This window comes from Octopus bimaculoides, chromosome 12 (genome assembly GCF_046866305.1).
Source record: "Octopus bimaculoides isolate indiv1 chromosome 12, ASM4686630v1, whole genome shotgun sequence".
In the NCBI taxonomy this organism is placed as follows: domain Eukaryota; kingdom Metazoa; phylum Mollusca; class Cephalopoda; order Octopoda; family Octopodidae; genus Octopus; species Octopus bimaculoides.
In genome coordinates this window covers 41,474,566-41,498,393 of record NC_142939.1, presented here as the reverse complement: position 1 = coordinate 41,498,393, position 23,828 = coordinate 41,474,566, and the positions used below count along the sequence as shown (strand labels likewise).

Genomic DNA, 23,828 nt, shown 5'->3' with positions numbered 1-23,828 from the left:
ATTGTTTCATGGTTTATTCACTAATACTTTGGTAAATAAAAAATTGGTTGTTGATAATAGGAAAGCAATATTTATTGATTAGTGTCAGGTAGTTAGAGAAAATATGTACAAAGTCACACCATGGTCAAGCTGGTTGTGTGGTAAGAAGCTTGCTTCCCAGCCACATGGTTCCAGGTTCAGCCTCACTCCATGGCACCTTTGGCGAATGTCTTCTACTATAGCTTTAAGACTGACCAAAGCCATATGAGTGGATTTGGTATATGGAAACTGAAAGAAGCCCGTTGTGTGTGTGTGTCTATCTCCCACCACCACCAATTGACAGCCAGTGTTGGTGTTTTTATGTCCCTGTAACTTAGCAGTTCGACAAAAGAAACAGATAGAATAAGTAACAGGCTTTAAAAAGAAGTACAAAATAAAAATAAGGACAGGGGGACTATTCGTTTGACTAAAAATTCTCCAAGAAGGTGCTCCAGCATGGCCACAGTCTAATGACTGAAGCAAGTAAAAGATACACTAAAAGAAGAAAACAACATCCTAGAAAGAAGAAGAAATAAGGAGCTGAAATGAAGGCCAGTTAGAAGGAAAAGTGAATGAGTTACCTTGCAATACGGTTATTATCAGTTTTTCTAACTCTACGAATGCAGCTAATACCAGCTTTTATAAGGAAATGCTGGGCCAGATCAGAGACACCTTTCTCAGTGATGACCAAACCGGGCTTCACTGCAATAATGTCATTGCAGATCTCCTGGATGTATTCTTCTTCAAGACGTAACACCTTACTGAAAAAGAGAAGAGAGAAGGGTTTTTAGTTCAATAACTGGCAAAACAATGGCATCAACATGAAATCATCATCATCATCACTGAACATCCATTTTCCATACTGCCATGGGTTGGACAGTTTACCTAAAACACGAGAAAATTCATGAGAAGGAAACAGATTATCAAAAAATGGTTGTCCAGTCTGGACTTTCCAAGTTAGTTTTCCAAAGATTCTCATTAACTCATTAAGTCCCAGAGTACTTAAATTTCTGAATAATACTTTTAAATTCTTACAAATGATTGAAAATTGGTTAAAATGAAAAAAAACACCTATTAAAACTCCTTTACTTCAAGTAGAAATGGAAATACTCAGTGTCCTATAAATACGACACTGAGACAATGTGATATAGCTTATTTAATGTTCTCATTTAGTGTCCTATTTATATGACAGTGGGACTTAATGAACTGAGTCACTTTTTGCCAAACTGTTAATTAACAGGGACGTGAACAGACCAACACTATCAAGCAGTTGTGGAAAACACAGACACACAACGTACATCTTTCGGTTTCTGTGAACCAAATCTACTCAGGAGGCTTTGGTCTGCCTGCAGCATAAGAAGGTGACATGCAAAGGGACTGAACCTGACCAGGCGTGGAAGTAAACTTTCTTCCTCATAGCCACACTGCTCCCATAGTGCAGTAAATAAATGAATGTAACCATTTTATTTTTAGTATAAACATAATTCTTTGGTTACAGTCTTAGCTTCTTTTCACACCAACTCGAAAGCAGACGGTAAGCATTTGCTACTAATAGCAACATAGTATGGGAAGTAACTCGTGTTAAGGGAGGTAACTCTTACGAGTTTCAACGCGTGCAAAGTAACAAAATTCTGGAGGTTCAGCGAAATAAAATGTTTTAATTATATATTCTTTTCTACTCTGGGCACAAGGCCTGAAATTTTTGGGGGGGGAGAGGGGATTAAATTGACCTCAGTACGCAACTGGTACTTAATTTATCGATCCCGAGAGGACGAAAGGCTATGTCGACCTCGGCGGAATTTGAACTCAGAACGTAGCGGCAGACGAAATACCGCTAAGCAGTTCGCCTGGTATGCTAACGTTTCTGCCAGCTTGCGCCTTGTCTTGATTATACATTCAGCATTTCCAGAAAGTTAAAATATGCAAGAGGGAGGAAGGAAAGGCCCTTCAAACTAAACTCCTCACAAGAAATAAACAATTATACCAATCCTTCTGGGATAAAAGCAATGGTAGGCAAGGTACACATATACTGCTAGCTGAGAAATGGATAAAGTAATTAAGGTAGTTAGGATGTATGACATGATAATTAAGCTAAGTTTAATTAGATAATTCATCAGCAACAGTTATTTCTGCATACACCACACAATCAGGATTAGCAGACGAACAAAAAGACCGCTTGTATGAGATTTCTGGACAACCTCTATAATGGTTGACAGCAATTTCATCATAAATTGCTGGTGACTTTAATGTTGATCAAAACCAGGATCGTTTCCATGATGTCCATAGAAGCTATGGATATGGTGAGAAATGAGGGGGGGGGGTGCTTCCTGGAGTTCTGTGATGCAACCAATCTGACAATCTGCAACATAACCTTCAAGAAACTAGTCACCTAACAATCTCAAGCTCCTTCGTTAGATTTCATTCTCATCTAAAAGAAAAAATACCACTGTAAATACCAAACCCGTTCATTATTATCATCATCGTTTAACGTCCACTTTCCATGCTGGCATGGGTTGGACGGTTTGACTATGGACTGGCAAGCCGAGAGGCTGCACCAGGCTCCAATCCGATCTGGCAAGGTTTCTACAGCTGGATGCCCTTCCGAATGCCAACCACTCTGAGAGGGTAATGGGTGTTTTTACGTGCCACCAACACAGGGGCCAGTCAGGCAGCATTGGCATCGACCATGTCTGAATGGTACTTTTCACATGTCACTGGTACAGGAGCCAGTCAGGTGGCACTGACATCGACCATGCTTGAATGGTGTTTTATGTGTCACCAGCACTGGCATCAGACATGCTTCAATAGTACTTTTTATGTGCTGCCAGCACAGGTGCCAGTCAAGTGACACTGGCATCGACCATGTTCAGATGGCACATTTTACGTGCCACCAGCAAAGGAGTCAGTCATGTGGCACTGGCATCGACCACACTCAAACGGCACCACTGGCATGGGAGCTAGTCAGGTGGCGTTGGTATCGACCACGCTTGAATGGTGCCTTTTTAAGTGTCACCGGCACTGGCCACACTCAAATGGCAGTTTTTTTACATACCACGAGCACAGGTGCCAGTCAGGCGGCACTGGCATTGGCCACGACTCACAAATTCACTACTCAACTCAGATTAATGGCTAGAATCTTCAGAATCAAAGCTAGACTAACTAAAGATATAGAAACTAAAAGATTTAGCAGTTGTTTATGAGTTTAGAGAAATCTTTATCCATTCACACGACTGTAGAGAGGAGTTAGAACACTACAGAACAGACAACAGGGAGTTCCTAAGAGATAACCTGCTGAATTCTACAGATTCCATATAAGACTGGTGCAAGGTACCAGCCAAAACAAAGGTGACATGGTAATGGCATAAAATGGTAGAGAGGATTAGAAGGTCTGGAAGGAAGAGAATATGTGATAATGAATTCATTTTATCAAGCAGCAAGATATCAAGTTTACTTGGATGTCAATAGGGGCGAAGCAAAAAGGAAAATATCTGCATGTGTTCTATGTCACGAGAACTCTCACCCACTTAAGACCACAACATATTCCTGTCTCAACATCACATGAAATAGCCCTAACTTTTGCCATCATATGCTTCTTTCACCGACCCATCCTTACCTTTGGCCACTCTGCTACTGTTAATTACTTCCCTCCCCTCAATAGCACCCCCACCTATGCCTACCTTCTCCATCACACCCTTACTCCTTCCGTCTCTCCCATCCATTCTCAGTTGCTACCTGTAATCATTGTTCTGGATACACATAACAACATTACTGCCTTTAGCAATTTTCATTCCTATTTCTCTCCCCCTCTCAAAACAGACTTCAGCCACTGGGTCCAATACAGCTGACCACTTAGCTAAATAGAACTAATGTCAATTACTATTAACATACAAGCTCTAAACCAGTGAAAGACAATATTCAAAGAACAGTGTTAGAGAAATAATTAAAGTGTCAGAAAAGAAACTCACGCAAAATCGTCTTCGGCAGTGATTTCAATGTTGGTCTGGTAACGAAAATAATGAAAACAATGTTATTTCAGAATAAAAACCCTTTGATCCATAATAATTCAATCACAAGAATGTTTTCTGTTTCAGGTTGATTTCTTTTTACATATTACATAACAAGATACAACTAATTTGATACTAATTTCTTTAATCTCTAATTAGTAAATATAATTACCTGGCTTTCTCCCTTCTTGTATTCTAACGAACAGTCAAGTAACAGAATGCGAGGGTTTTCTATTTTTCTGTCAAACAAAGAAAAAAGGTTCTTTAATTAAAGAAATTAATTCAACATATTACTAGATTCTTTAAAAACAGGATATAACAATGTAATTAATAAGGAGGAATAAAAAGAAACGATATCACAACATTTGTAAATCTCACAACGAGAGATATTCAGCAACAGTACTTTGGAGTAAAGATTATTTGCCAACATAACATGGCAGTCCTGGTTTAGGACGGATGTTGCTGTAATTTAGCCCCAGAAAACAGTCTCCAGCTGGCTATACGCCACGATATGTGTCCATATATTTTCAAACAATTATTCGGTGATGATGAAGGGAAATAACCCAGAAATCGCGATACACAGATATTGTTTTGAGCTGAGTGGGGGTGCTAGATTCCCTTGCTCGAAAATATAAGGACACAGATTGTGTCGTATAGCCAGCTGGAGACAATGGCTCCTGGGGCTAAACATTCGTCCTAAACCAGGACTGCCATGTTATGTTGGCAAACAATCTTTACTCCTATATTACAACAATACAGAACAAAAGACTATGACTAACATTGAATAAGATGACATAAGCTACCCCTATACATCACTGGTGGAAAAGATCCATTTGCACATCTTAAATGTGCCCCAAAGTCATTACAATGAATTGTTTAAAAATCCCTTTACAGATATCTATTATACAACAGCCCCAGAAAACCTAAAACTAATGTCTAAAGAAATTTCAGAATATATACAAAAGGAATTAAATCTTTAAACCTTCTAATACCAATCCACTTAAGATAACCCTAGTTTTATGATACAAATATCCAATTTTAAGATGATGTAATTGAAACATTTCAAATTTAATATTGATTTTATGATCCAAACAACAGATTAATAATGATGATACTGAATTATGAGCATTTTTACAATGACCAACATTGTGTGTTAATGGTTATGTAATAGTTTAACCAAATATATAACAAAAACAACAAACAATGTTTGGCTAAAGACTTCCTTTTTTTTAATTAAATATGCTGATGATGATGATACTGGGGTCTGAAAAAGGTTTTTTTCATCTAATTTTTTAAAGACAGTTCATAATGCAAAAGCTATGATTGAATGACATTTAGCATAAAAGACTATTAGAAGTTGGGATTATCAAATTGTTAATGAATTAAATTAATTCAGCTAAATATTTGATGGATGTAAAAAGTTTTTTTTGCCCCTCAATCTACAGTAAAAATAGAGGAACCTCAGTTTCCGAACAACTCTGATCACGAATAAATCGTACATTATTTCCTGTCTTTCTCATATTCATTTAATACAGTAGTACTTTGGTTTACGACCGCCTCTGATCATAAATCATGCTTTATATCATCATCGTTGTTGTTTGACATCCACTTTCTATGTTGGCATGGGTTGGACAGTTTGACTGAGGACTGGAGAGCCAGAGGCTGCAGCAGGCTCAATCTGATCTGGCAAAGTTTCTACAGATGGATGTCCTTCCTAACGCCAACCACTCCAAGAGTGTAGTGAGTGCTTTTACATGCCACCAGCACAAGGGCCAGTCAGATAGTTCTGGCAACGACCACGCTCAAAAGGTATTTTTTATGTGCTACCTGCACGGGAGCCAGTCTGTAGCCCTGGCAACGATCATGCTCAGACGTGCTTTTAACGTTCCACTGGCACAAGTGCCAATCAGGCGGTACTGTCATCGGCCACATCAGCGATTTTGGTCTTTATATATATATACATAAAGCATAATTTATTCGCAATCAGAGTTGTTCAAAAACCGAGGTACTACTGTATAAGTTTTATTTGATTTCAAAATATCAATGTCAGTCAGAAGATTAAATTACCTCTTCATTTTAGGATGTGTGACATCTTTGTTCAATAGAATTCCTTGCAATACACAAGAATCTTCAATGCAACCACCAGGAATCTATTGAAAATATTCAAGAAATATAAATTATTCAGTGAGAAAAAATGAAAAAATGCTGCAGAGAAAATATCAAAACCAATATCAGGAAATACGATATTCTGTATAATTTTAGACTAACCTTTATAAATGGTGTGAAAATGCCATTACAACAGTAATAGTTGGCATATGTGTGTGCGTATATATATATATACATATATATATATACACATACACACACACAAGGGTGTAGTTGTGCAGTCAACCGTATGGTTTCAGGTTCGGTGCCAGGATATAATACTTTGGGCAAGTGTCTTTTACTATAGTCTGGTGAGTGTATTTAGTGGATAGATATTGAAAGCTTGCCATGTATGTATATATGCGTATATGTGTGAGTGTGTGATAGTCATAAACGAGTGTCACTGTCAAAGAAGCAGTGTCCATAGTCACTAAACTTCTGTATAAGCACGTCTAGCCATGAGGGGAAAATTACCTTATTTGGAAACAGGTAAAAGTCAAGGACAGAATGACAAAAGAAAGTTTCCAACCATAGAAAATCTACTTTGACAAATTCTGTCCAACCAATGCCATCATAACAAATCCATTTTTTTTTTTACGTTAACAAAAACTATGAGAGGAGACCAGAATTTTCCTTTACTTCTCTTTTAAATGAACATGTACATGAAATGTTAATGAAGATTTTTTTCACAGGTTTCATACCAACTCTATTGGTTACAAGTAATAATACTCAATCACTGTTGTCCACTTTAACATCTACTTTTTGTTGCTTGCATGGGTCAGATGCAACTTCACTGAAGCTGATTTTTAAAAAATTTTTTATGGTTGGATGCCCTTCTTCATATAAACTCTCTCCTATATGCACAGACATGGCTGTGTGGTAAGAAACCTGCTTCTGAACCACATGGTTCCAATTAAGTCCCACTGCATGGCACCATTGGCAAGTGTTTCCAGCTATAACTTGGAGTTGACCAAAGCCTTGTGAGTAAAATTGGTTAGACAGAAACTGACTGGAGCCTGGTGGCACGTAAAAAGCACCCACTACACTCATGGAGTGACTGGCTTTAGGAAGGGCCTCCAGCCGTAGAAACCATGCCAAATGAGATTGCAACCTGGTACAGTTCTCTGGCTTATCAGTTCCACTCAAACTGTCTAACCCAATGCTTCCCAACCCTTTTATTTAAAATTCTCCCATGAACCCCTTTTAATATGCTCACCCTATATATATATATACATATATATATATTCATTTTTTCTTTTACTTGTTTCAGTCATTTGATTGTGGCCATGCTAGAGCACTGCTTTTTTAGCCAAGCAAATCAACCCCAGGACTTATTCTTTGTAAGCCTAGTACTTATTCTATTGGTCTCTTTTTGCTGAACTGCCAAGTTACGGGGATGTAAACACATCGGTTGTCTAGTGATGGTGGGGGGTGGACAAACACAGACACAAACACACACATATATATATATATATACAACGGGCTTCCTTCAGTATGTCTACCAAATCCACTCACAAGGCTTTGGTCAGCCTGAGGCTATAGAAGAAGACACTTGTCCAAGGTGCCACGCAGTGGGACTAAACCTGGAACCATGTGGTTGGCAAACAAACTTCTTACGACAGCCAGTCCTGCACCTACATCATCATCATCATCATCATCGTTTAACGTCCGCTTTCCATGCTAGCATGGGTTGGACGATTTGACTGAGGACTGGTGAAACCGGATGGCAACACCAGGCTCCAGTCTGATTTGGCAGAGTTTCTACAGCTGGATGCCCTTCCTAACGCCAACCACTCAGAGAGTGTAGTGGGTGCTTTTACGTGTCACCCGCACGAAAACGGCCACGCTCGAAATGGTGTCTTTTATGTGCCACCCGCACAAGCCAGTCCAGGGGCACTGGCAACGATCTCGCTCGAAAATCCTACAGGAGCCAGTCAGGCGGTACTGGCAACGGCCACGCTCAAAATGGTGCATCTCATGTGCCACCCGCACAAGAACCAGTCCAGGGGCACTGGCAACGATCTTACTTGGCTTGCCGGGTCTTCTCACGCACAGCCCATTTCCAAAGGTCTCGGTCCGTAGTCATCGCCTCGGTGAGGCCCAATGTACGAAGGTCTTGCCTCACCACCTCAGCCCAGGTCTTCCTGGGCCTACCTCTTCCACGGGTTCCCTCAACTGTTAGGGTGTGGCACTTTTTCACGCAGCTATCCTCCTCCATTCTCACCACATGTCCATACCAGCGCAATCGTCTCTCTTGCACGCCACAACTGATGCTTCTAATGTTCAGCTTTTCTCTCAAGATACTTACACTCTGACGGGTATTCACATTGACATTACACATCCAACGGAGCATACTGGCTTCATTCCTTGCGAGCTTACGTATGTCCTCAGCAGTTACAGCCCATGTTTCACTGCCATGAAATTTTGAATTTAGTTCATAGACCCCCAGTACTACCTTTGCAAACCACTAGGGGTCCACAGTCTAACCCATGCTAGTATGGAAAGCAGATACTAAATGATGATATATATTTATTTAAAATGTGTGTCTTTGTGTCTGTCAGTTTGTTCCCCACCACCACCAATTGACAACCGGTGTTGGTGTGTTTACATTCCCTGTAACTTTACAGTTCAGCAAAACAAAGTACCAGGTATAAAAAAAAAGTACTGGGGTCAATTCATTCAACTGGAAGTTGAAGGCAGTGCCCCAACATGGTCTCAGTCTAATGACTGAGGCAAGGAGAGAGAGGAGGAAAAAACCTCACCTGTTTCCATGTAAGGTAATAAATCCCCAGTCTATGGAACAACAAACTACCTGGACATGCTTTGGCAGAAGACTGCAATCAAACACTATTTGTCTAAATGATGAGGATTTTCTTTATAATAAATGTGATGAAGGGGGAATAGAAATTCAGTCAAGCACACACACACACACACTTTACTACACAGTGGGACCAACCCCCTAATCACAATACCAAAGTGAATTTTGAGGCAAAGTGGCTGAGTTCTTTTTGAGTGTCGGGCCTCATGGAGGCAATGACCAAGATGTTTGGCATTATGTTGTGCTTGAGAAGAAGACCCATCAAGCATAGCAAAATTGGCACCCATGCCGGTGTCACGTAAACGCACCCCAGTGTCATGCAAATGACGCATAAAAGCACCCACTACATTCTCGGATTGGTTGGCGTTAGGACAGGCAAACAGCTGTAGAAAACCATGCCAAATCAGACTGGAGCCTGGTGCAGCTTTCCTTCATCCCAGCCCAGTCAAACCGTCCAACTCCTGCTAGCATGGACAATGGATGTTAAATAATGATGATGACAACACAGCTCTGCCTGCATATGTCTGGTGTCTGAAGACTTGGTGTTTGGATTCAGTTATGCAATCTTCTCAACAATAACCTTTATTAATTCACCAACAAGCCCTGTTTTAAGCACAGTTAATGCCTTTATTAGTAATAAAGATTTTAATGTCAGAACGCTGGTTTCAAATTTTGACACAAAGCCTTGATGAAGGGGGGCCCAAGTCGGTTATGTTGACCACAAATGCTCAATCGGTACTTATTTTATCGACCTTGAAAGGATATAAGGCAAAGCTGCCTTCATTGTATTTTGAACTCAGAATGTAAAGAGACGGAATGCTGCTAAGCATCTTGCTCAATGTGCTAATGATTCAGCCAGCTCATTGTGTTTTGATGTCAGAATATTAAGATGTTAGAAGTGAGGGGCCAGCCACGTGGTCTTAGGTTCAGTCCAACTACTTTGGGCAAGTATCTTCTATTATGGCCTCAGGCTGGTGGAAACTAAAAGCCTGCCAAATAAGTATATATACATCATCATCATCATTTAACGTTCGTTTTCCATGCTGGCATGGGTTGGACAGCTTGACAGGGGTCTGGGAAGCCAGGAGGCTGCACCAGGCTCCAGTCTGATCTGGCAGTGTTTCTACAGCTAGATGCCCTTCCTAACGTCAACCACTCCGAGTGTGTAGTGGGTGCTTTTTTACATGCCACCGGCACAGGGGCCAGAGAGGGCTGGCATCAACCACAATCAGATTGTGCTTTTTACATGCCACAGGCACAGAAGCCAGACAAGGCAGCGCTGGCATTGGCCACATTCGGATGGAGCTTTTTATATGCCACTGGCATGGGGATCAAATATATATAGAAGGGTAAAAACCCACTTCCGTTATGAATGACTGTGGGACTGCACTTAGAAAGATCTCCTCCAAGGCACAAGTCCAAGCAAGGTTGTTTGTGGAAGAGCAGCAATGCTCATGCATAGCAGCCTCTTCTCTCCATGCGACCAACGTTATCCAAGGGAAAGGCAAAGGGGCCGATACAGATCAGCACCAGTGACATCACAACCGAGTGAACTGGAGCAACATTAAATTAAGTGTCTTGCTCAAGAACATAACACACAGCACAGTACAGGAATTGAACTCATTATCTCATGATTGTGAACTGGCAGCTCTAACTACCGATTCACACTGGGTGTGTACATATGCATATACAATTGTCCTGATAACATCATGTGATGACTGTTGTCATACAAGTGATGTTGTTTGTTTCTTATCTTCCTTGGGACAATATTGCCTTTGTTGGAAACAGATGAGGGTTGGCAACAGGATGGGCACCCAGCTGTAGAAAACATGCCCTGATGAAGAATTTTGTTCAACCCATGTAAACATAATGCAAAAGTGGATGTTAAACAATGATAATGACAACTTAGATTTTAGAAGGAAATGAAATGTACAACTTACTTTTTCAACTTTAGCAAAATTCTTTATATCAATCTCTTTCTTTCCTTTTTCTTCAACCAGGACTATTTTAGTAGCAGTCAATGCCATTTTACAAGCCAACTCAGACCTTTGAAGAGGTTTTTAAAAAAGGAAAATAAAACATTATTAGCAGAAGTCTTTGGAAAAGTACAAAACAGTTCTGGCAGAATAACAGACAATGAAACATTGCACTTACCATTGTTTCATAAACTTGGTCCCAATACAACTTTTAATGATTTTCAACAGTTCCGCATCATTATTCACATCAACTGGAACACTGGTTGAAAACAAAACATTTAAAGTCAATTCCATATGTTTTAGGTAGTTTAAAAAGCTTTTGATACCAACCCACTTGTGACTACCCCCTCGTTCTATGACACAAACTTCCTTACCTTGAAGTGATCTAGAAATTAAAACCTTCCACCAAAATTTCATGTCATGTTCCAAACTCCAGCATTTTACTAAATTCATCATTTTCAAAATTAATATAAAACAAAAGCACTTTATTTCAACAGAAGTAAGATAGATGCTAAAACTTTAGTTCCAACCATCTTCAAGATGTTTCATATCTATCTATTATGGGCAGAAGACCAGAAATTTTGATGAAGGGAGCTAGTTGATTACACATACTCCAGTGATTAATTAGTTCTTATTTTATCGACCCCCAAAAGGATAGCAACATTTCAACTCAGAACAAAATGCTCAAAACCATCCAATTTCACAACTTTGTACTTTTTTTTTAATGAATGTTCTAATAAAAAGAAAGAATTCTTTTGTTCAAGCTCACCCTATCTTAGCCTTCATTATTTCCAAAATATCATCAAGAGCACGCCTGAAAGCACTGATGATGACAGTTGGATGCATTTGTTCACCAAGGAAGGGACTGGCCACATTCAACACTTCTCCAGCTAAAAAAAAAAAAAAAATATATGTAATCAAAATGTGATTTTAGTGACAGCAATCATTTTCACACACCCTGTATGGCACCTTCCCATATAAACTTGACCCTTATGCTCGTATCATATCAAAACACTAAAGAATGTCTAGATATACCAATTCATATTCAAAATCAAAATTACCAAAGAATTTCAGTGTTGTGACAAGACACAGTCACCGATGGAGTTATATTTCTCGTGTCAATTGCACCATCAGTGTCTTTGGTGCAAGTTTTCTGGCAGCTTTCTTGAACTAAAAATGTTTTTCTTCTACATACCCCTCCATTTCGATATTTTGCTCTCGACTATCTCCAGCAGGATGCTATGAAATTGCTCTCATCATCATCATCATTTAACATCCGTTTTCCATTTTGGCATGAGCTGGACAAGAGTTGGTGAGGCCTGGTGCCAGTTTGAGAAATATTGTTCTTCAGAGAAGTACAGGGATTCTTGATCAAAATCAATTGCAGTCAGAGTACCAAAGAAGAACATATGATGAAAACTGCAAATTACTGTCAAAGCAGGCTCATCTTAACATGCAAACACCAAGAGAAGCTCAGCATATTCATCTATAACTACAAACAAATAACAGAGAACTTTTAAAGCTGTCACCGAGACAATCCTTTAGTATTTAATCCAGTCATATCTGACCTAAATATTCTACATATTTTATGTTCAAACTGGCCATGTCCTGCCTCTTCCACACACCCTACAATGTCATTTTGAAAATATATACAATCACCACATCAAAATCTCAAAGTTGCAACATGATAAATCATCATTATCATCTTTGTTTAACATCCGCTTTCCATGCTGGCATGGGTTGGATGGTCTGACTGAGGGCTGGCAAGCTAGAAGGATGCACCAAGCTCCAACCTGATCTGGCAAAGTTTCTACTGTTGGATGCCCTTCCTAACACCAACCACTCCATGAGTATAGTGGGTGCTTTTATGTGTTACCGGCACGAGGGCCAGTCAGGCGGTTCTGGCAATGACCACACTCAAAAGGTGCTTTATAGGTGCTACCTGTAGAGGAGCCAGTCCAACAGCACTGGCAACAATCATGCTCAAATGGTGCTTTTTACGTGCCACCAGCACAGGAGCCAATCTGCGGCCCTGGCAACGATCACGCTTGGATATGCTTTTAACGTTCCACTGGCATGAGTGCCAAATCAGGCGGTACTGCCATCGGCCACATCAGCGATTTTGACTTTTTGATTTCAGTTGCCTCAATAGGTCTTCACAAGCAAAGTTTATGATTAGTTGAAAACCGTGTAAATAAACAAACATTACATTTGACACAATGTGAATGCTAAAGGGTTGTGGATTTGGTAAATTTGGTATGAAGATAGGAGAATCATGGTATCAATTGTGAGAATACAAGACAATCATCAAATATCAAGTTCTTAATTTTGACATTAGGTAGGATTATTCTTTCTTGCTCATTTTCTTTCAAAAATCAATCACAACTACACTTCGTGACCAACAAATAGCTCCAAACATTAAAGGCTTTGTAGGAGACTCGTGAAACGCCACTTCTGGGGAATAGATTACTGAAAATGGTAATCTGGCTGAAATAAAACTGTAAACAAAAAGAAATTAAATAAAGACTTACTGAGAACGATAACAGATGTGGTGCCATCACCAACTTCTTCATCCTGAGTACGGGCTACTTCAATAATGGATTTAGCAGCTGGATGTTGGACAGTGATCTGAAGAGAAGAAGAAATAATTATTTACACCAGATGGCAATATGGAATCTCTCCTAAAACAATAGGTGGGGTAGTGAGATAGTTTGAATATTTACCAGGACAGGGAATCAATGCTGAAACTTTGATTCTGAAAAGCATAGATATGGCTGTGTAGTTGAGAAATTTGATATGCCAACCACTGTGCAGCCCCTTGGGCAAGAATCTTCTACTCTAGCCCCAGGCTGACCAAAGATCTGAATAAATTGGTAGACAGAAACTGAAAAGAAGCTCATCGTGTGTCCTTGTCTTGACATCACATGCCAATTTGATGCACAATGTTTCCAATATAATGATTAGAATGTGCTTTTTCAAGTTGTGTCTATAATTGAGAGACTAACATTACAACAGAATGTGTGGGAATAACATTATGATCCCATATTTATAATGAAACTACTTCTCAACACTGAGTTTTGGATATTGAAAGCTGATTACAAACCTGGAAAAAGACTGTCAACTGATGAATGCATGATGGGTTACAAAGACTGGATACATTTCCAACTATACATGAAAAGTAAACCAACAAGTGCTCAAGGTATCCCACAGTGAGACTGAACTGAAAACCATGTGGTTAAGAAGCAAACTCCTCAAATTATCATTTCCATAACCAAGATTATATATTAAAACGCTCAAAAGATAACAAGTATTTAACACTGGGACATTTTTAATATCTAATGAGGAGTCAGAAATAAGACATGTTAAAGATTTAAGCTTAGAAAATAATTATCTTAATTAGTAACGTTGTAACAGGCACTGATGCTGGTGCCATGTAATTAGTACCCAGTACACTCTTTTAAAGGGTTGGCGTTAGTCAGGGTATCCAGCCATAGAAACCAAACCAAAACAAACTATGGAACCTGGTGCAGTATCCATCAACCCATCCAACTCATACCAGCATGGAAAACATTGATGATGATGATGATGATGATGATGATATAACAAGCTGTATGGAGGGCACTGAGTATTTGTCAACAAACTTCAGAGTATAAATGAAAGACCATCTTATGTAAAGTTGAGCAGCATGTGCCCAATGTAGTATGCTTTAATGTGAGACAGGTAAATACAAAGGACACACCACTCTCGTAACTGCCAGATTCTCAAAGTTGGTTGGGTTCTTCATGTTCAGAATTGAGAAATAGCTGTTGTGAGTAATGTGTCACCTGTGACTAAGAGAAACAAACATTCCCAGCCAAGTTCATCCAGAAGGCCCAGGACATAACCAAGAACAACACTAATAGGATGACAACGACACCAGCCAAATGCCACAAGTCAGACCTAAGGACATCAAATACTACACAAGGAGAAGAAAGTTTAGATCCAGCAAGAACCAAAAAAACCTTGTGAGCATATGATGTCCCTACCATACTTCAAAAATTTCTGTCACCACCTGCACTACTGTGCCTGGATGTCATGAGGTAACTAGTGACCCCACATTGACAATGTTAGTCGTAAATGTGGTGTTAGTCGTAAATGTGGTGTTAGTCGTAAATGTGGTGAGTTGAGGCCACTTAATGGCTACATCAAGAATGTTATTGGGGCCAAGGGCTATTTTGTTGAACGGTCTTTTTTTTATGTATATAGTTTGTGTGCATTTTTCTAGGGACATTTTGTTCTTTGTCTAGAGGCCTATACATAAAGTATAGAGATGTTAACTACAATGATATATTCATTAACGTAAACAGAGGATAAATACTGGTTGGAAAGTGACAGAACACTATAAATTACTTAGTAATGAAACATTTAAGCGAGACTAAACAATACTGTTGCACGAGATTGTAATAGGATTGAGGATGTGTAAGATTACATATTTTAAGACCCACCAAGCACAAACAATTTTAAATGTCTTTTGAAACATGTACATAGATGGAATCAAAATGCAAAAATCCAGAAATGAAAACAACAATAACAAAAGAAGAAATCAACTGAACATGAGCTAACCTCTCTGAGAATAGCATTGCCATCATTTGTCATGACAATTCCTCCCATTGGATCCATCAACATCTGAAACAATAAAGGAAAACATTGACATTATAATTGGTCACCATTTCATATTAGCTTTATCATCAACTGAAATTCATGTAAAAACACAGAAAATGTACTTTATTTTTAAAAAAACAATTCAGCTTTTAACATTTAGATTTACTGTTAAATGTATTTTTTCACTTTTGAATTAATAATCATACTGAAGAGGATTATCAACAGTGTTTGTTTGTAATTTAATTTTTGGATTATAGACTTGAAATTTTGCTAGCAGGTGTTTAAATACTAATGATTTAGAATTGTGCATTTTCAATAAAATCAGAAATGCGTATTGGTGTTGTATTGTGTCACCATATTTTGAATGGCATCCTGAGGATCACTTTTCCTTTCAGAATACTCTTCCATATTAGACAAAAATTCAGAAACATCTCCATCTGAATCACCCAAAGACAAGTCACTCTTATTTCATATTTTTTTCCTCACACATTTTGCAAGTAATCGAGCATTATTTCTTCAAAATTGGAAACCTTCCTACCTGAAGCCAGTTCAGTAACTCCAAAAAAATCAATTCAGATCTTGGAAGGGAAGAAAAAATATTTTTGAAAATTTCACAGTATTTACAAATCATATTTAGATAGAAATGGTTTCTCTCAAAGCTACAAGATTGAGATGTGTTTGTCATAGGGTTGATCGTAAGAGGCAAGATATGGCTGGTTTGAACATAAAGCATGGAGATCTAACCCTACTATCCTTCCTGATGTATGTTCAAACTAGCCAGATTAGACCCCTCACACTTACCTACAATGTCATTCTAAAAATAACAACCATATCAAAACCTTGAATGTATGATCAGAAAATGACTATTTGTAAATCTCACAATGAGAGATATTCAGCAACCGTATATTCCCAGGAGACATCGTCTTCAAATGGCTATACAACAGCTAGATTCCTTTGTTCGAAAATATAAGGACACAGATCGTGTTGTATAGCCAGCTGGAGATGATGTCTCCTGGGGCTAAATTACAGCAACATTCGTCCTAAACCAGGACTGCCATGTTTATGTTGGCAAATAATCTTTACTCGAATGCATGAGATTAATTAAGAACAATGTAAATAAATAAGCGTTGCATTTGAAAAATACAAAACGGTTAAATGCTAAAAGGTGAAGCAAAACAATTTGAGAAACAAAAGTCCAAAAGATGCAGCAACACACAAATAACAAAAATTCAATGTCCACCTTAGAATCAAGGGACAATAAGGGTCACAGCTAAAAATGTTATATTAGCTCAGAATTATTCTTTGAATGGTTTGTTTTGTTTTTGTTTTCTACAGTTCCATACTGAGATAGTTTAGTAAAGTAAGATTAACTTTGTGTAAGCAAGTAAAAAATTTCTTTTAACTAATTAAAATTTCTGAGTGAAAGAAACTGAATTTTAAAATTGGTGGGGACAGAAGAAATTAGAGTTGTAGTTTGTAGCAATAGTCAAAAAGTGACACATTCACTTTTGAAATTTATGTATTAATTCTTCAAAAAACCATCTTTTTATGCCGATATATAAACTAAAACCAACCAACTGGTTTTATATATGATATTGGATTTTTTTTTAATCAACATTAAATTGGTCAGAAGGAAATGTAGTAACAGAAATATAACAAGTTTATATATTTCACCCTCTTGATGTTAATCCACTTGAAACCATCCCTGGTTTTTTGATACAACTTGTCTTTATAAAATAAGCTAAATTAAAATTAAAATTTTGCGTTAGTTTTTGTTCTCAACCCGCCTTGAAACCACCCCTAGTTTTATGACACAAACTCATTTTAAAGTGATCTAAATTACAATTTTCCACTAAAATTTTATGCCCATTTGTTCTAGAAACCAGTTTAATGAGAAAGCTATTTTACTAAATCCTTCCTTATTTTAAAAATTAAGCAAAATAAATGCTGTATATTTCAAATGGAATATGGTAACAAAAAGGCTAACGACAGTTAACAGTAAATTAAATTCAGTATTTTTAGAAGAAGAGGGATAAATAAAAAAACAAATGTTACCTTCAACATGGATCTTGGTCCTAGACATGTCTGGATAATGTCAGCAATGGACTGCAAAAATGCAAGAAATAAATGATAGAACAGTAACACACAAATGACATTAAAACAATGAAGAAGTGTCATTAATCTATTGACAAAAATTAATGGGGTTTTATTTACTGCAGTTAGGGGTGGGCAGGTTGGCAGACTCAGTGTTGAAGAACTGCCTTGCAGGATTCTCTCCAGTTCTTTATATTCTGGGTTCAGATTGTTGCTCATCCCTCCAGAGTCAATAAAAGAAGTCCTAAACCAGGCCTGCCATGTTATGCTGCCAAACAATCTTTACTACAAAGTACTGTTGCTGAATATCTCACATTGTGAGATTTAAAGATAGTAATAGTAGTGGGCGAGGGTGTCTGACCCCGCTGTTATCCAGAAGTGTAGTAGTTGAAATGGAGAAAATATTTCCTGATATCAAAATATGAAAACGATTTAACCCCCTTTAGTATTGAAACCAACCAGATCTGATCTCTCACAACTATCCTCCAATGCCATTCCAAAAATAAAACAATCACACCGTCAAAATCTCAAAGCTGCAAGAAAGTGCACGATTACTTCAAAATAATGGGAACAAAAAAAACTCATTACATTTGACAGAGGAATTTGAATGTTGAAAGGTTAAAGTAACGAAGTATTGAGCCAGTATTTCTTTGATTTCAAATTCATTAAACTGTTGATTACCAGGTCTTAATACTCTTTACTTCCTTTGACTATCAACAAATTCTTTGGTTTTTACAATGAAATCAATCTCAAATCTTCAGCTACCCTCTTTTTACATATAAACAGGATTGTTTCATACAAGCCATCTATGTATCATACTGTAAATAAATCACTGAAAGGCATTTTACAGCCATATTCATACAGAGATAACATCTCTTATGGACATGTTGTGTTCAAAAGCAATATATATATAAGAGGGAGATGAAGTGGTTAGCAAGAATGCCAGATGCATTTCAATCTAGTTGAGCCGAATCAATAGTCTCTATTGTCTGCTAACCACATGCCTAGACAAGATCAGAGATCTCCAGTTAATAGAAACAATGAATAACACATTCACTGGTATTGCAAACAGCTGCCCAGCTGAATAAAATTCCATTATATGCAACAGAAGTATTAAATTAGTGTCACAGTTATAGGAATAGCAGTATCACCATTAACTGCAACAAGGATAAAGGAGATGCTCTGGAAAGAAGCTACTGAAGAGGCATCACGATGATCGACAAGGTTGTGAAGACAATGGAAAGAGAGTGCAACTGGTTAGGAAGAGAATTAGCTTTGATGGGAACTTGGGTTTGCATCAGAACAGGAAACTAGTGATATATTCTCTTCATAGTTCTTAGCTGTGAGTAGGGCACTATACATAGCAGCATCAGTCAACTTGAAAAACTGGTGCCACTTCCGGTAGTTTGATAATAGCAAAGAAATGAATGATTGGCAGGAGTACTTATCACTAAAGTGCCAGTTGGCAAAGAATTCAATGAGAAATTTAGAATGCATCCTCATCTTGTACCTTGAGGGTCCACACAGATGCCCCATCACTCCTATTTCATCTCTTCCTCACACCAAGCAGATCACCCCTGCCCTCTGCACTCTCATACTTTAACCCCCTCAGGGTTCCTAAGTCTTACAAGCTGCATGATTGGTGTTAGGAAGAGCATGTATCCCGAGAAACCCAGCCAAACTAAACATCAGAGCAGGATACAGTTCTTAGACTTTCCAGATCCAATCAAACCATCTAATCCATGCCAGCATGGAACAAGTCTGTTAAATGATGACGTAGATGTCTATCAGTGTTGTCATCAGTGTCTTTTTACTTAGTGCAGCACATAGACGAAGCCGAGTCTGTTGATTTGGTTCAAAAGAACAGTGAAGTGTTATATAAAATGCCTCACTTTGCTGCCATATCCACAATTTCTTAAACACCACCACCTACAACTGATGCAAATGATCATCACATTCCAAGTTACTTTGTAGAACCTTAGGAATCTGACTACAATATGCAGAAGAAGATGCATAAATGCTCAGATCAAATCAGACCCTTAGAAAAAACACAGCGAGTCAAAGAGCATCTAAAGCATTCAATACTCTTTGAAAAAGGACCAACAGAATGTCATCTATGAAATTATGACCATTTATTACTGACTGTGATGTACCTGGTGTTACAGGAACCAGACTGATTGACTTCATATCAAGAACTCTGTCTTGTAGCAAACTACTACTCTCTACCAATAGAGAAAAAAACTACAGGAATTATTTCACTTAATCAATTATCAATAGTCAGTTGCTTTTAGGTTGGAAAACACAAAATGCACTATTTTCTCCAAACCAAGATTTATTTCTTTAAACAAGGACAGACAAAGGAATTAAGTTAATTACATCGACTCCAGTGCATAACTGGTACTTAATTTATCGACCCTAAAAGGATGAAAGGCAAAGTTGACCTCGACAGAATTTGAACTCAGAATATAATGGCAGACATAATACCACTAAGCATTTCGCCCCATGTGCTAACAATTCTGCCAGCTCGCCCAAACCAAGATTACACTCTGGAGTGGTTGGCAATGGGAAGGGCATCCAGTCATAGAAACTATGCCAAATCAGACTGGAACCTGGATGCAGCTTACCAATTTACGTCAAATCATCTAACCTATGCCAGACGCACCAGTTTTTGCTATTTAAATTACCAAAAACATAAAGAATTGTGCTAAGCAGGAATAACATTTCGTGCACTCTAAAAATTTACTAATACTGTTAAAAAGGACCTGTTCTTCTTAGCTAGGTGCCAAATTTAAGCCAAAATTCTTTCCCCTGCTAGAACACCATTTCTCGTGGATGGGAGAATGGAGAAACTGCCATCAACATTCCTGCTTTAACATCCACTTTTCCATGCTTGCACGAGTCAGAATTGTTAAGGCAGATTCTCTATGGCTGGTTGCTCCTCCTGTCACCAACCCTCACCCATTTCCAAGCAAAGCATTATTTCTCTCTAAGCCAAAAATGTTATTATGGAAGGTTGGAAACAAGCCATTTGAAGGTGATGGTCACTAACAACCATCATGCAATGTCAAGAGACACAAACACACACATTATTGTTTAAACATCTTTTTTCATACCTGGATGGATTGGATGCAGTTTACAGAGGAAGAGCTGGATGTCTTTCCTGTTGCCAAGCAAGGCAATATTTCCCTCATGGCCAAAAAGGTTTGCACAGAATATTGGAAATGATTAACACTGCCTGTATGACAGTGACATTCATTTACAACTAACACATCATCTCAAGACAATACAACATACACACACGACTGAAGCAGTTTCTATCTACCAAATCCACTCATGAGTTTAATGCAAACAGGGCTACACAAAACCTGCAATGGGACTGAAATTGTGGTTGGGAAGCAAACTTCTGAACCAGACAGTTACATCTGCACCGACACAACAGTTTCTATTTATCAGATCTACTTACAAGGCTTTGGTTAGACCAAGTCTAAAGGCCAAGATGCTACACAATGGGATCAAACCCAAAAGTGAATGGGGAAGTGAACTTTTCGACCACGGTCATGGTTTTAAGCTTATCCAACACCATCATCATCATCGTTTAACATCTGTTTTCCATGCTGGCATGGGTTGGATGGTTTGACTGAAAACTGGTAAGCTGCACCAGGTTCTGATCTGATCTGGCAAGGTTTCTGCAGCTGGATGCTCAGAGTGTAGTGGATGTTTTTTACGTTCCACTGGCACAGGAGCCAGTCAGCCACGTTCTGTTAGTGCTTTTTGTGTGCCACCAGCACAGGAGCCAATCAGGGGGCACTGGCATCAGCCATGTTCGGATGGTGTTTTTTATGTGCCACCAGCACATGAAAACTATGGCAAATAAAGAATTGTCTGGATTCAAACTATTTTGTCTTCTCATTAACAGAGATGAGGAGGGCAAGGGGTTTGCTATTTAACTCTTTGTACTAGAAGCTCTTCTGACCAAGTAGATTCAAAGAATGGAGCATCTTACTGCAAACCAGTGATCTCATCATCATCTCACAAGCTATACCTTTGCAGTTATTCATAAATTCTGTCTTCCTTCTGCAAAACCTTGACTAAATATGAATTATAAATCTGAAATAAGCGCCCACATCAACTATTTACAAAATGAGGTAATGCTCAATACATCTGCTTGCAGGAATTCTCACATGCAATACAAGACCCTTCCAACAAATGCAGCTATGACCACATGTGACAGATACAAAAAGATTAACTGAAAAACCATGAAATTGCCTCTCAAAACTCCAAGTTCAGTATTTGTTGGTGCGTTATCTTCAATAAGGCCTCTCCTCTTCACAGCTACAAACTACACATCTCATGACAGTTTCATCCCATTCTAACGTGAGGATTCCAAATCATAGACAATCAGAATCCATGGAATCATTGCATTAAATTAGCCGATGCCGCCTTAGCCATAGCGAAAATTCTATGGAAACCTCGTTATAAAATATTTGCATTGCTTGCTACACCACCAAAACCAATGCAAAATCGCCTTTTAAACTCTAAATTTACTCTTTAAAAGAACGTAACTGAATTTAAAAATCAACTCAAATATCCTAAACCCGTAACATATTTGAGTGGGAGACATGTTTTAACAAGAAAATAATTTGTTCTTTAACACATCTTGATGCAGTTACATTACATTTCTTCTTATATTTAAATCTTTTGAGAGAGAAAAAAAAAAGAATCTTAGCAGGATTCAACATCCCATGGCCCATTATGAAGGGGAATAGAGCGTAGACAGTGACGCAGCAGTGGTGTTTATGCCTTTCCCAAATAAGGAAAGGCAACCAGCAGACGGGGTTACAATAAAAGATGACAGTAATTAAAGATTTCACATGATAAAAGGGACATTAATCTATAGATGTGTATATAATATACATAGGACGACGAATAGTTGCAACGATGACTAATACTGCTTCACAACATAGACATGTAGATTATATCAGAGATACTACAGGGGGGGGGGGTTAACAGTAGATTTATCGTGGTGATGATGGTGGGGGTGGAAGTGGCGGCGGCTGGGGCCGGGAATCGATACCGGGTCGCCAGCATTATCGAGAAGTTTGTATCACAAAGCTTGCAACACACAGATCATATAAAGCTAGACAAGAGGCAGCCACACCATATTTATAATATATATGTGTTGCACACACGTGTGTTATGTAGAACATCATTGAAAAAAAAATTCAAAAAGCTTAAGTGTACGTTGGTGAATTTAAAAACAAGAAAATAGACTAAGAACAAGTGTAACAATTACGTTTAATAATATAATAATATATTGTAATAATTAATGATTAGAAGAGAGACGATGGGGAGACAAAAACAAGTGATCCCCAACTTTGTAACCATATGATAATTCGTTAATTAATGACTAAAAAAACAGCGATAAAACCAAGTAAAAGACAAATACTTCTTTTTTTTTCTTACTCAAAGGTTAAGACGAACATTTCAGAAATTATATAATATCCGAGAAAAATAGAATAAAAGACGGAAATAGAGAGAGATGAAATATTTGAAGGAACATTCTGGACGTTCGTCCATGTGCTTCTTCTCTGAAAGAAAGAAGACTTACCTTACCGGCCTTGATATTACCAAACTGTACCTTGTGACCAGACTCACGTTTGGTATTCTGATCTGAAATTATATTAAAATAAAGCTTTAACTCACGTTTTCTTTGTCGATTTAAGACATAATTAAAAACATTATGTAGTTATACTTACTAAGAACAATGATAGGAGATGATCCACCAAACATGATGATACAACTTAATGGCCGTCTAACTTTCAGAACGAGGCTCTTGATTCCCTTCTCACTCTCTCTGTGTCTCTCTCGTTTTCTCTATTTCATTTTGTCTTCTACTTTTACTCTCTCACTCCTTCTCATTTTTTCTCTCTATCTCTTTCATTTTGTCTTCTTGTTACTCTCTCACTCTCTCTCTCTCTCGCTCTCATCGTTTCTATCTATCTTTCATGTTTGTCTTCCTCTCTCATTCTCTTACTCTTTCTCATCTTTTCTCTCTACCTTTCATTTTGTCTCCCTGTTTTACTCACTCACTCTTTTACTCGCTTTTTTTTCTCTTCCTCTTTCATTTGTCGT

General features: G+C 38.2%; 1 protein-coding gene across 1 annotated transcript in view; it reads right to left on the bottom strand.

Moving 5' to 3' along the window:
• Nucleotides 1-23,510, bottom strand: part of LOC106872635 (T-complex protein 1 subunit gamma) — a 43,645-nt gene extending 20,135 nt beyond the window's left edge. The window contains exons 1-12 of the mRNA XM_089360962.1: nucleotides 23,453-23,510; nucleotides 23,305-23,366; nucleotides 17,658-17,708; nucleotides 15,564-15,626; nucleotides 13,493-13,589; nucleotides 11,731-11,851; nucleotides 11,140-11,220; nucleotides 10,926-11,031; nucleotides 6,090-6,172; nucleotides 4,195-4,261; nucleotides 3,984-4,018; nucleotides 600-779 (exon numbers count right to left, since the gene is read on the bottom strand). Of these exons, the coding sequence (XP_089217088.1) occupies nucleotides 600-779; nucleotides 3,984-4,018; nucleotides 4,195-4,261; nucleotides 6,090-6,172; nucleotides 10,926-11,031; nucleotides 11,140-11,220; nucleotides 11,731-11,851; nucleotides 13,493-13,589; nucleotides 15,564-15,626; nucleotides 17,658-17,708; nucleotides 23,305-23,366; nucleotides 23,453-23,486 (980 nt within the window). The 5' untranslated portion in view covers nucleotides 23,487-23,510. The remainder of the gene's footprint in view (nucleotides 1-599; nucleotides 780-3,983; nucleotides 4,019-4,194; nucleotides 4,262-6,089; nucleotides 6,173-10,925; nucleotides 11,032-11,139; nucleotides 11,221-11,730; nucleotides 11,852-13,492; nucleotides 13,590-15,563; nucleotides 15,627-17,657; nucleotides 17,709-23,304; nucleotides 23,367-23,452) is intronic.
• Nucleotides 23,511-23,828: the final 318 nt, after the last annotated feature.